This window comes from Dendrobium catenatum, unplaced genomic scaffold (assembly GCF_001605985.2).
Source record: "Dendrobium catenatum unplaced genomic scaffold, ASM160598v2 original_scaffold_52041, whole genome shotgun sequence".
Lineage (NCBI taxonomy): Eukaryota > Viridiplantae > Streptophyta > Magnoliopsida > Asparagales > Orchidaceae > Dendrobium > Dendrobium catenatum.
In genome coordinates, this window is record NW_021370495.1 from 7488 (window position 1) to 18837 (window position 11350).

At 37.2% G+C, this 11350-nt stretch overlaps 1 protein-coding gene across 1 annotated transcript in view; it reads left to right on the forward strand.

Moving 5' to 3' along the window:
• Window positions 1–227: 227 nt before the first annotated feature.
• The window catches only part of LOC110116397 (serine/threonine protein phosphatase 2A 55 kDa regulatory subunit B beta isoform), a 63966-nt gene continuing 52843 nt past the window's right edge, over window positions 228–11350 (forward strand). Inside the window, exons 1-2 of the mRNA XM_020849940.2 lie at window positions 228–280; window positions 2889–3007. Of these exons, the coding sequence (XP_020705599.1) occupies window positions 228–280; window positions 2889–3007 (172 nt within the window). The remainder of the gene's footprint in view (window positions 281–2888; window positions 3008–11350) is intronic.

Consider the following 11350-nt stretch of genomic DNA (forward strand, 5'->3'; position numbering starts at 1 on the left):
TCCCTCTCCTGGCTTCTCCCTTAGGGTCTCACGAAGGTTGTCCGGTGTAAGCCCATTGGATGCTAAGAAAGTGGTAGACATCTTGTATGAGCCACCTGAATGTCTGCCTATGGCTCCCCTCTTGGTACTTTTCATCCTCCATTAGCTGAGCTAGCTCCATAGCCCCTCCCAAGTCACAAGACCTCATGACTCTCACTATTGCTTGAATCTCTTATTTAAGCCCATTCATGGAATTCCCCTCCAAAATAGTCTCAGACAGCCAATACAATCGGCTCGCCAGGTACTCAAAATCTCTCGCGATATTCTACTATCAAGCCTTCCTGTTTAAGGGCAAAAAAATGCTCATAAAAATCCACTCAGTTGGTTTGAAAACGTTCCAATCCACGTTTAAAAAAGCGGTCAAGGCATCCGAACAGAGGCGCGATTCAGTTCGAGGCGCTAACCCGGCGCCTTGAGGCTTAAGCCTCAATGTATTTGACGAGGCGTGCGATTTTTTTTCAACGAGGCGTACGCGTCGAGGCGTAACGCCTCGAGGCAGTGTGAGGCGACGCCTCATTAGGATTTGACGGAGCTCACAGCGAAGAACAAATTCCTTATCTTTCGAGCGCGCTGCTTTCGCTTCGTCCCTTTTGAGAGCTGCTTGGCGTTCGACTTCGACCATAAGTGAGTTCTTCGATCCAGCAGGAGTGCTCGGGAACGACCTTTCTTCCTGTTAAACCGCTGGTTTGAGTTCGTCACGCTTCGGTACCGAGCATGTACCGCTCGGTACTGACCATGTATCACTCGGTACCGAGCTGTACATGCTCGGTATCGAGCATCTCGGTACCGCTCGGTATCTTTTTCATACAAACAACTTACGAACATAAAAACCAAGCAGAAAATTTCAAATTTACTCTTATAATAAAATTTTGTTCTAGCGGCGCTGCCCCCGGAAACCCCCGCAGGGGCACTGCTTCTTGACCCCGCGACCTGACCGGGCAGGTCGAACCCCGCTAGGGGGGTGCCCCCTTGGACCCCCGATAGACCGATATTATCTTGGAACAAATCTTCAAATTTATAGTTGACATGATATTTTGTTATTTTTTGTCATTATTTATAATTTTAAATTAATTTATTTTAATCGTTTTGAGGCTTACGCCTCGATCCGCCTCGAGGCTTACGTCTCGCCTCGCATAGAAAAAAATGCCTCGATTCCCGATTTCGCCTTTTAAAACCTTGCTCTTAAATTACTCCTTATTTGTTGATTTTGGTGGCATGCTATGTAGGTGAGTAATCAATATAGATAGCATAATTGTGCAAGCATTTTATAATGCAAGTGTTGTGGTGTGTGCTTTCTATAATACGATGATATGTGTCACGAAAATCCACATAATTTATTTTATGGTCGGCCTACATATATTTTTAAGTATCAAATTGAAACTACTTAATAGAAGAGTGTTCACTTTCTGATAAGCTAGCTTAAGCAATATATTATAATTTGGGATTTTATAAGTGGTCGATTTTAGAGATGAAAAACTCTAAATTATAGTGTGAAACTCACATACTGAAATTTGGAGTCACTCAAGTATATATATATATATATATATATATATATATATAATTAACATTGCATGGATGTCAGTCACATTAGATACCCAATCGGTTTCATTTATTACAAGAATAATTGAATGAATATTAATACAATACAGCTCAGATGTGACAGGTTTGTGCCTATAACTAAATCAAATAAATTATACTATTCAATTATCATATATGAGAGAGAGTATCATATGCTATCCATTTTAATATTTTGCAAATATTATCGCTACATACTCTTAATATATTACCAACCAATACATAATTGACAAGTAAAATAAAAGTTAAATTAAAATTAGGTTTACTCTACGAACTTTTGTTTTTATTATATAAATCTTCAAATTTAGTTTAATCTATAACTCTTTAAAAAAAAGGTTATGCTATAAAATATCACGTATTTTTAATGTTACGTTATCACTATTTTGATATCAATTTGTATTTATATATCTCATCAAAATTTTTTTATATTTTAACATAAAAGAAATGTTTATATTTTAACAAAAATTTAAATTACTGTTGTCCGTTGACTGGGTGACTATTTCTATTGTTAATTTTTTTATATTTATTCCTGTTATTAATAATAATATGATGCCAATTTCTAAAATTTGTCCTAGCTCCAATATTGCATATGGATTTTCCGCCGTACCAAAAAAGACATCTACGGGTCTCAACTTAAAAGGTTTAGCATAGTTTATATGTAAAAATGACAAAATCAACTAGTAGAATCTGAAGTTTTTTTTTTTTGCTTGGAGACTTATAAGGTTTCAATAAAAAGGAAAGCTTCAAAGGAGCTCACCTTCCAAATGTATACACAGCTGCATATTGGGGCTTTGCATTCTTACATTCAAGTCCTACCTCGAGTTAGTTTGATTTGATTGACACTTAATTTAGTTACAGTTGAACTTGGCTTGTTAGTTGACTTGTTGATTTTGCTTGGAACAAAAGTTTGGTTTGACTTTTGAGTAATCTTCAATCTGTCAGTCATGATTGCAACCCTAATTATGTAGGTCACCATCATGACTTGTACATAGCTTTCGCTGCTAGCTATTGGAAGTTACCTCACAACAAATCCTAAATTTTCTTCTGATAATTCAGTTTTTCAAATGTAGTTAATGATAAGTTTTTTTTTTTTTTTTTTAAATTAATGATAAGTTAACACGTTAGGATCCACATGTGCTGCATGCTATAATATGTTCTAGATGTCTTGTCAGTTTCGAAAATCAAGTTCTTTATTTAAATGTACATATAATGCTTTGTGTAATTTTTTGCTCTCTCTCATATGACAACAATTATTCTAAATTGTTTCTCTCCAGTGATGGTGAGACATTTATATCAGCAGATGATTTGCGAATAAATCTTTGGAATTTGGAAGTTAGCAGCCAGAGTTTTAACATTGTTGATGTGAAGCCTGCAAATATGGAGGATCTAACAGGTACAAGTCTTAGTTGATATTTTGAATGCTTTATTCTGGTCATTCATTTTTAACGTAGTATTTTTCTTTCCATTTTTTCCTTTTCTTTCGATGATCTGTCTTTTTCTAGCAAGAACTTGCATGTTATCGAAAACCATTAGTGTATGTTGGCCTCCTCCATAACCACCCAATATTTTAACGTTCATTTGGTGCTTTCATGTGATGAACCATGCGGTGTGTTTCATTGTGTACTGATGTTTGTGTTGTGGGATGCAGTGTCTTATTTAATATTGCTTATGCAAGTGATTAGTTTTTCCTTTCTGATGGTTCAGGTTAACAACTGAGCTTTTGGACATAGCATTTGCAAAACATTTAGGATTGAGGCTGGTCTTTTGATAATTTTTAAAATTTTACTTTTCTATTTTATAAAAAATGTGATGCGGACATCCGACGGTGGACGTTAATCAAAAGAAGAGAAGAAAATTGATGGCCGAGATCCCTCCATTTTTATCTTAGTTTATTAATTGTATTTTTAATTTAATTATGCATTTTCATTTTTACCCTTAAGGGTCTTGTCTTATGTAAGCCCAATGGGCAAAGTTATCTTTTAATTTCTTTTAAGGTCTGTACATAGAGGCCCTTGCTCTTGTATTAGACAATGATGGATTAATAAAAAAGTATTTCTACACTTTGTTCTTGAGAGCGATGGGAGTTCTTAAGAGAGTGGAAGTCTCTATGTGAGGTCAATAAAATACCCACCGGCCGCAGGATGTGTCCAGGCTCATGGTTGAAATCCCTTGGTGAAGGGCAACGCAATACCCATCAGACTTTGGAAGAGTCAGACTCACGGTTTATTTTCTTTATCTAATTCCTCACCTCCTTCTCCTTTAACCGCCGGCTAAATCTTCCCCTAGCCGCCAGCTTTCTACCTCCCATCCTCTTCCCCACCACCGGCCACCAAACCCCTTTCCTTTTCAACCATCGGCCACCACCCTCTCCTTCCAACAGCCAGTTTCCTCCCCATCTTCACCCTAAAACCTGATGCATTCAGTTATTTTTGGTTTATTTATGTTTTATTGTATTTTGAACCATATTAGTTGTGTTTTATTTTTATTATGCTATCCTATGATGGTTGGGCTTCCAATGATCATGGTAGGAAGGTGCTTGACATGGCGAACCTTGGGTTTGCTTGTTCTTGGGTCCACTTCGTCCTTGGGCTCCTTGCTGATTTTGGTTTGGTGTGGTGGTTGCTCTCGGGTATGGCCTTGGTTGATTGGTATGGAGCTAAAAAAATTGTGGGATTCTACTTGGTGTTAGCTCATAAATGCTTGAGCTGAAGTTTAGCTTAATGATTGGAGATTAATTGCACTTCCTAGCTCATTAATTCAAAAAGGTATGATAATATTTCTTGGATTCATTTTGGAGTGGACTTGCCTCTTTTCCTCCCCTATATCTTCTTAGTTTCCTGTGCTGGATGGTTTTCCCGTGCCTGGCTCCTTTGTTTCCTGTGCTGGCTAGTTTTCCCGTGCCTAGCTCCTTTGTTTCTTGTGCTGGCTGTAGTTCCCGTGTCCTGGTGCTTGGCCTCTTGTGCTGGTTTTTTCGGGTCTCCTGCTAGCTGTTTTCCCGTGGCATTTTGGGGGGAATTTTCGTGGTTTTCACCCTATTTTTTGTGCAGTTTTCTGCTGCAGTCTTTGTTGTCCTTTAAGATTCTACTTGGTGACTTTTGGCCTTTCATTTCCCCAATTCCTATTGGTTTCGGTTGGAGGTGATATGGCTACTTGTCTACCTTCTTTTGCCTATAAAAGAGAGTTGTTTTGGCATGAAAAAGGTTGTTGATGATTGTGAGTAAAAACTCTACAAAAACCTGAGCGTTTCTTCTTGGAAAAGCTTGAGAGCTTGTTCCATCCCCTTCTTCTTTTCTCTATTTCATCTTGGCTTCTAACCCCTTCTTCTCTACACAAGTTCCACTCCACTTGTATCCTTCTTCTTGAGCTTTGGAAGTGTATGTTGGCTGAAGTTTGGAGACATTTGCCGGAGGAGTTTGGAAATGACGTTGGACTCTTTTGCAGTGGTGGACCCTTGGTTTGCAAGCCTAAGCACAATTTTCTTAAAATTCTTACTTTCGTTGCATGTGAGGAGACCGCTAGACAGTTTTATTGAGGATAGCATTTTTATATTGTTATTTTGTTTTCTTCGATTTGGCTTTTGTTTCTCTTAAGTTTGTTTGGATGTTTGCAAGGTTTATATGAATCAAGTTTGGTTTAAGTCTTGTCATGGTGTTCTCCAATTTGTCTCTTTTCTAATTTTGCTTGCATCAAGTTGGTATCAGAGCGAGTTAGGAAATCCTTGGTTGGTGAGTCCTTTGTTTCTTTTGAGTTCTAAAGTGGCTAACAATCTGGGGGAATGGCATAATGTTATGCAACAATTAGTGGATTTGCAAAATCAAATGAATGAAATGGCTAATACCCTTGCTAATCTTAATGTTAATCAACAACATTTTCAAACATCTGAAAGCGAGGAAGAAGTCCCTAGGAACCAAAATAGGTGACAACGAAATTGGGATTTTGGGATTAAAATTGATGTTCGCAACTTTGAGGGTAAGTTGCAACCTGATCTATTTCTTGAATGGCTTGAGAAAATGGATCAATTTTTCGATTGGAAAGAAATTCCTGAAAATCGGAAGGTGAAATTTGCAAGCTTAAAATTAAATGGTCATGCTCTTACATGGTGGAAAAGTTTGCAAAACAATAAACTTAGGCGTGGCAAAGAAAATATTCAAAACTGGGAAAAGATGAAAGAAAAAATGAGAGGAAAATTTTTACCGTCTGATCACGCACGAACTCTATTTCAAGAATTCAATAATTTGTGGCAAGGAACTCAAAATGTGGAAGAATATACGGAACTGTTTTACAAACTTCAATCAAGAAATGATTTAGACGAATCTGAAGAGAAAACTGTTTCAAGATACATTAACGGTCTTAAGTGGACAATTCAGGATCAATTGAACTTGCATCATGTAATAAAAGTTGACGAGGCATACCGAATGACATTAAAAATTAAAAAACAGCATCAAAGAGAAAGAGGTCATAACAAGATAACGAAAACATACAAATAATGATCAATTGGTGAATCTAAGAATCAATCTCAAACTTCTGTGAGAACATCAGGTACTAAAGCTAAACCTTTTGAAAATCAAAATGCTGATAAGGGAAAAGGAATTATGGGTCCTAAGCCTTCTGAACAACCTAAATTAATCGGACCATGCTACAAATGTGGGCTTTATGGTCATCTTTCTGCAACTTGTAGAAAAAACAACCCGCCAAAAACAAACTTCATTGAAAGCAACGAAGAAGTAGATGAAGAGGAAGAAAATGAGTTTGAAAATGAAGATGACATAGAATTAGAGAAAATTGATGTTGAGGGGGATGAAGGAGAAGAACTTTTGGTAATCCGACAAATCTTAACAACAAAAATTGATAACAGGGACAAGTGCATTACAAGAAACATTTTCAAAACAACTTATACAGTTGAGGGAAAAATCTGCACTCCTATGATAGATAGTGGAAGTTCAGGGAATTTTGTATCTCAATTGATGGTTGATAAGCTGAAATTAAAGTCCAAACTGCATGTTAAGTCTTATAAAATTTCTTGGTTTAAAGAGGGTGGTGAAGTTCCTATCACAAAGCAATGTGTTGTTAGCTTAACAATTGGGGGGTCTTTTAAAGATCAAGTGACTTGTGATGTTGTGCCTCTTGAAGTCTGTCACATTCTATTGGGACGACCTTGGCAATTTGATAATAAAACTATTCACAACGGGGAGAAAAATACTCACTCTTTGATTCAAACAACAAGGAATTCACTCTCTATCCGCAAAAACATATGCCTGATTCTCCTGCTAAAAATAATAAAGTTGCTAAAATAAGTTCTCCTGAATTGCTTTTGAATGCGAATGATTTGAAACACTCTGATGTGGTTTATTTGGTTTTGGGAAAAGAAACTGATTATGTGCTTCAAATTCCTAAAGAAATTCAATCTTTAATCGATGATTTTTCTGATTTATCTCCTGAAGAACTACCTATAGATTTGCCATCGATGAGAGATATTCAATATCATATTGATTTAATTCCTGGAGCAACATTGCCTAATTTACCCATTATAGGATAAGTCCAAATGAACATGCTGAACTTTTTAAGCAAGTGATTGATTTGCTAGAAAAGGGTTTGATTAAGGATAGTTTATGTCCTTGTGCTGTACATGCTTTATTAACTCCAAAAAAAAATGGTACGTGGAGAATGTGTATAAATAAAATCACTATTAAATATCGCTTTCCTATTCCTAGATTGGATGACATGCTAGATATGCTAAGCGGTACAAAAATCTTTTCTAAAATTGATTTGAGAAGTGGGTATCATCAAATAAAAATAAGACCTGGAGATGAATGAAAAACTGCTTTTAAAACAAAAGAGGATTTGTATGAATGGCTTGTAATGTCATTTGGGCTTTCAAAAGCTCCAAGCACTCATATGAGAAAACAAATTGCTAAACTAGTGAAACAATGCAAAATTTGTCAGGCTTTTAAAGGAACTTCTTAAAATGCTGGTTTATATACTCCCCTTCCAATTCCTAATAAATATTGGGATGATATCTCTATGGATTTTGTTTTGGGATTGCCTGTTACTTTTAGAAAGTTTGATTCCATTTTTGTGGTGGTAGATCGATTTAGCAAAATGGCACATTTTGTTCATTGCAAGAAAACTTCTGATACTTTATATATTGCTGATTTATTTTTTAAAGAAATTGTTCGTCTTCATGGTGTTCCTCGCACTTTTACTTCTGATAGAGATACTAGATTTTTGAGCCATTTTTGGAGAACACTTTGGGCAAAATTAAGAACTACTCTTCAGTTTAGCAGTGCTTATCATCCACAAACTGACGGGCAAACTAAAGTTGTAAACCGAAGTTTGGAAAACTTATTGAGGTGCCTGGCAGGTGAGAAACCATCCCAATAGGATTTGATTTTGCCCAAAACTGAATTTGCTTACAATAATTCTGTTAATAGCTCCATTGGTAAAACTCCATTTGAAATCATTTATGGTCAGCCTATACCTCACATTTTAGATAGAAACTGTTTGCCTTTGCCAAATAAAATAATGTTGAAGCTTCTGAAACTTTTGACCATATTAAAACTGTCCAACAACAAGTTCTTGAAAAACTCCGAATGGCTAATGTGAAGTACAAATTTGATGCTGACAAACAGCGTAGAGAGGTTTATTTCAAAGAAGAAGATTTGGTTATGGCTTACTTTCGTCGCCAACGATTTCCTGTTGGTACTTTTTAAAAATTAAACAGGAAGAAATTTGGACCATTTCATGTTCTTAAAAATTGGGCTCAAATGCTTATCTTTTGTGATCTTTCTTCTTCTGTTGTCATTTTTCCTGTGTTTAATGTTTCTGATCTTTCTTTATATGAAGGAGATACTGATGATCATGTGGAACTTGAAACTTTACCTCTCTCCACATCTGTTTTGAGTTATGATGAGCAAGTTGAAGAAATTATGGATGTCAGAACTACTAAAACTCGGCATGGTGAACACATGAAGTTCTTAGCAAAGTGAAAAAATCGCCCCTTGACGGACTGTACTTGGATGAATGCAAAAAAACTTGAAAAGCGTCATCCAGGGCATTTTAAAAGAACTGTGGAAGCTTTCTCATCAGGAGATGAGATTTTCCCATCAGGGGGGAATTGATGCTTTCATTTTTTTTTTGGTTTATTTATGTTTTATTGTATTTTGAACAATATTAGTTGTGTTTTATTTTTATTATGCTATCCTATGATGGTTGGGCTTCCAATGATCATGGTAGGAAGGTGCTTGGCATGACGAACCTTGGGTTTGCTTGTTCTTGGGTCCACTTTGCCCTTGGGCTGCTTGCTGATTTTGGTTTGGTGTGGTGGTTGCTCTCGGGTATGGCCTTGGTTGCTTTGTATGGAGCTAAAAAAATTGTGGGATTCTACTTGGTGTTAGCTCATAAATGCTTGAGCTGAAGTTTAGCTCAATGATTGGAGATTAATTGCACTTCCTAGCTCATTAATTCAAAAAGGTATGATAATATTTCTTGGATTCATTTCGGAGTGGACTTGCCTCTTCTCCTCCACTATGTCTTCTCGGTTTCCTGTGCTGGCTGGTTTTCCCGTGCCTGGCCCCTTTATTTCCAGTGCTGGCTGGTTTTCCCGTGCCTGGCCCCTTTATCTTGTAGGCTTTATACCCCCATCAGTGAATTCTCTTTGTTATAGGCCTTAAAGGGCCTAATATAAATGTATTAAGACAAATATACCGGTCGTAGCAACCGTATATTTGTTTGAGAGTTCGAACCTTGTCGACTCCTATTGACCCATATAGGAGAATCGGGTTCGAACTAGAATTCACTTGTCAACCCGCGCAGCATCCCTAGACGTCACGTATGTACCAATAACACGCTCGCCGGGGCCCATGCGGGTTGAGATTGTACTTTCCCTTTTAGTGTACCTATATGTATACAATTTATAGTGCACGTGCAGGGGTATTTATTTCAGACTTTCGATGGGTCATTCATGATGGCTCGTAGAAGTCACTCTCTGTCGTAGTCCTTTTAGTATTTGTTTGCAAGTAGTGTACTTTGTGTACAATAAATTTCTTATAGTGATTTGTAGGGATGATCGAGCACATTCACTTTGTATACTAACACTGATTACTAAATGGATTGCATTCATCACCAATCTTCTCATGCATGTTGACTGATAATTTGCAACCTTTGACTATACGTCATTTAGTACTCATGATGCTCGTCGTTTGTATATATGAGATGTTTGATGTAGGTTGTAGGGGAGCTTTTACATTCTTCATATATGATCATTGATGAGTCTACCAACTCCATTGTGTGTTTATTATTGTCATCCATGAGTAACCCTTTAATCGTCATCAATTATAAAGTTCCACTTGCTTGTTACTTGAAAATGACTTGGAGTCTTGTATAGTAAATTTGCTTGATGACAATTACCTCCCCAACCAACGTGATAAATCTCTAATGTTGGCTAAAGAAATCTTATATCATGAACATGTTGCTATATGTTCATTTCTTTCTTGTTGATGATTGCTTGCAAGTTCCTCTTGAAGCTTTGTTTATTACAAGCATTGTGTCCTTTCATCGGTGTTCATTTGAACGCTTTGAGAGTTGATGAATTTTTTTACTTGCTTGCAAATGGACTCCCTTTGCAATATCTTTGTCCTCAAAAATAGTTTATAATTAGTTTGACATCATCTTTTTTTTGTATTTCAATTGAAATAGTCATTTATAGCCTTAATTAGGAATTTGGTACAATGATTCAAGCCAAACTCTCTATTGATTGCTCATCTTTGTATTTGTCCAAGTTCAAAGTTATGATTTACTTTGAATTTGGGTTCAAATTGTTCAAGTCACTTGAGTTTGAATGTTCAATATCAAGTTCTATCTTTGTTTATAAGTCCTCTGCCTTTGTTCAAGTGCAAGTTCTATCTTTGCTCAAATTGTCAAGTCCTTTGTAGTCTCTTGAGTTCAAGATTATATTCTAACTCAAGTCTTCGTTGTAGTTCATTTGTAAGTTCAAGTTTGAGTTTAAATTATGTTCTCATTTCAACTTTATCTTTCTTAAGTTATAAATCTTTGTATTATGTCCAATGGTCCAAGTACAAGTCCTCCGCGTCTTTGCAAGTTTGATTGCATGTTCAAATAGTTCACTGTTTGTTCAATCCGGTCCGAGTTCATAAGTCCCCTGCAGTTCACTTGAGTTCGAGCCGTTTTCTTATTTGTTTCGTTTGCACTTGAAGTTATTATATTGTTTAAGTTTGAATTAAGTCCATTTGATGCTCCAATCAATGTCCAAGTAAAGCTCCAAATTGTCCCAAGTACGAATTGCATTTACCCGAAATTTCGGCAACCTTCCGGCGTCTCCCCCGTTTAGGGGAAAACTAAGGAAAACTGGGCCTCCTGCCACGCTAGAGAAAAGCGTGCACGGTAGGTGCCCTCGAACGAGGACACCGCGGCCGTAATAATTTTATTCCCCACCACGCCAGAGAAAGGCGTGCATGGGTTGCGGGCACCAGTTTAAAATAAGCAGTTTATATTTGACCCCACCTCGCCGTAGGCGTCGCACCGGGTTCCCTTCCCACCACGCTAGAGAAAAGCGTGCATGAGTTGGTCGTTCGCCGCGTTGCAAGCGGCGAGAACGGGTTTTCAAAGGTTTAGGGTTTATGAGCTTATACCTTTGCAAGTGTCGTCGAGGTTGGCACATGGATCGAGCAGTCACTCGTCTATCTCGTCGTTGGCGTCTCACCGGGTTTCCTCCCACCAC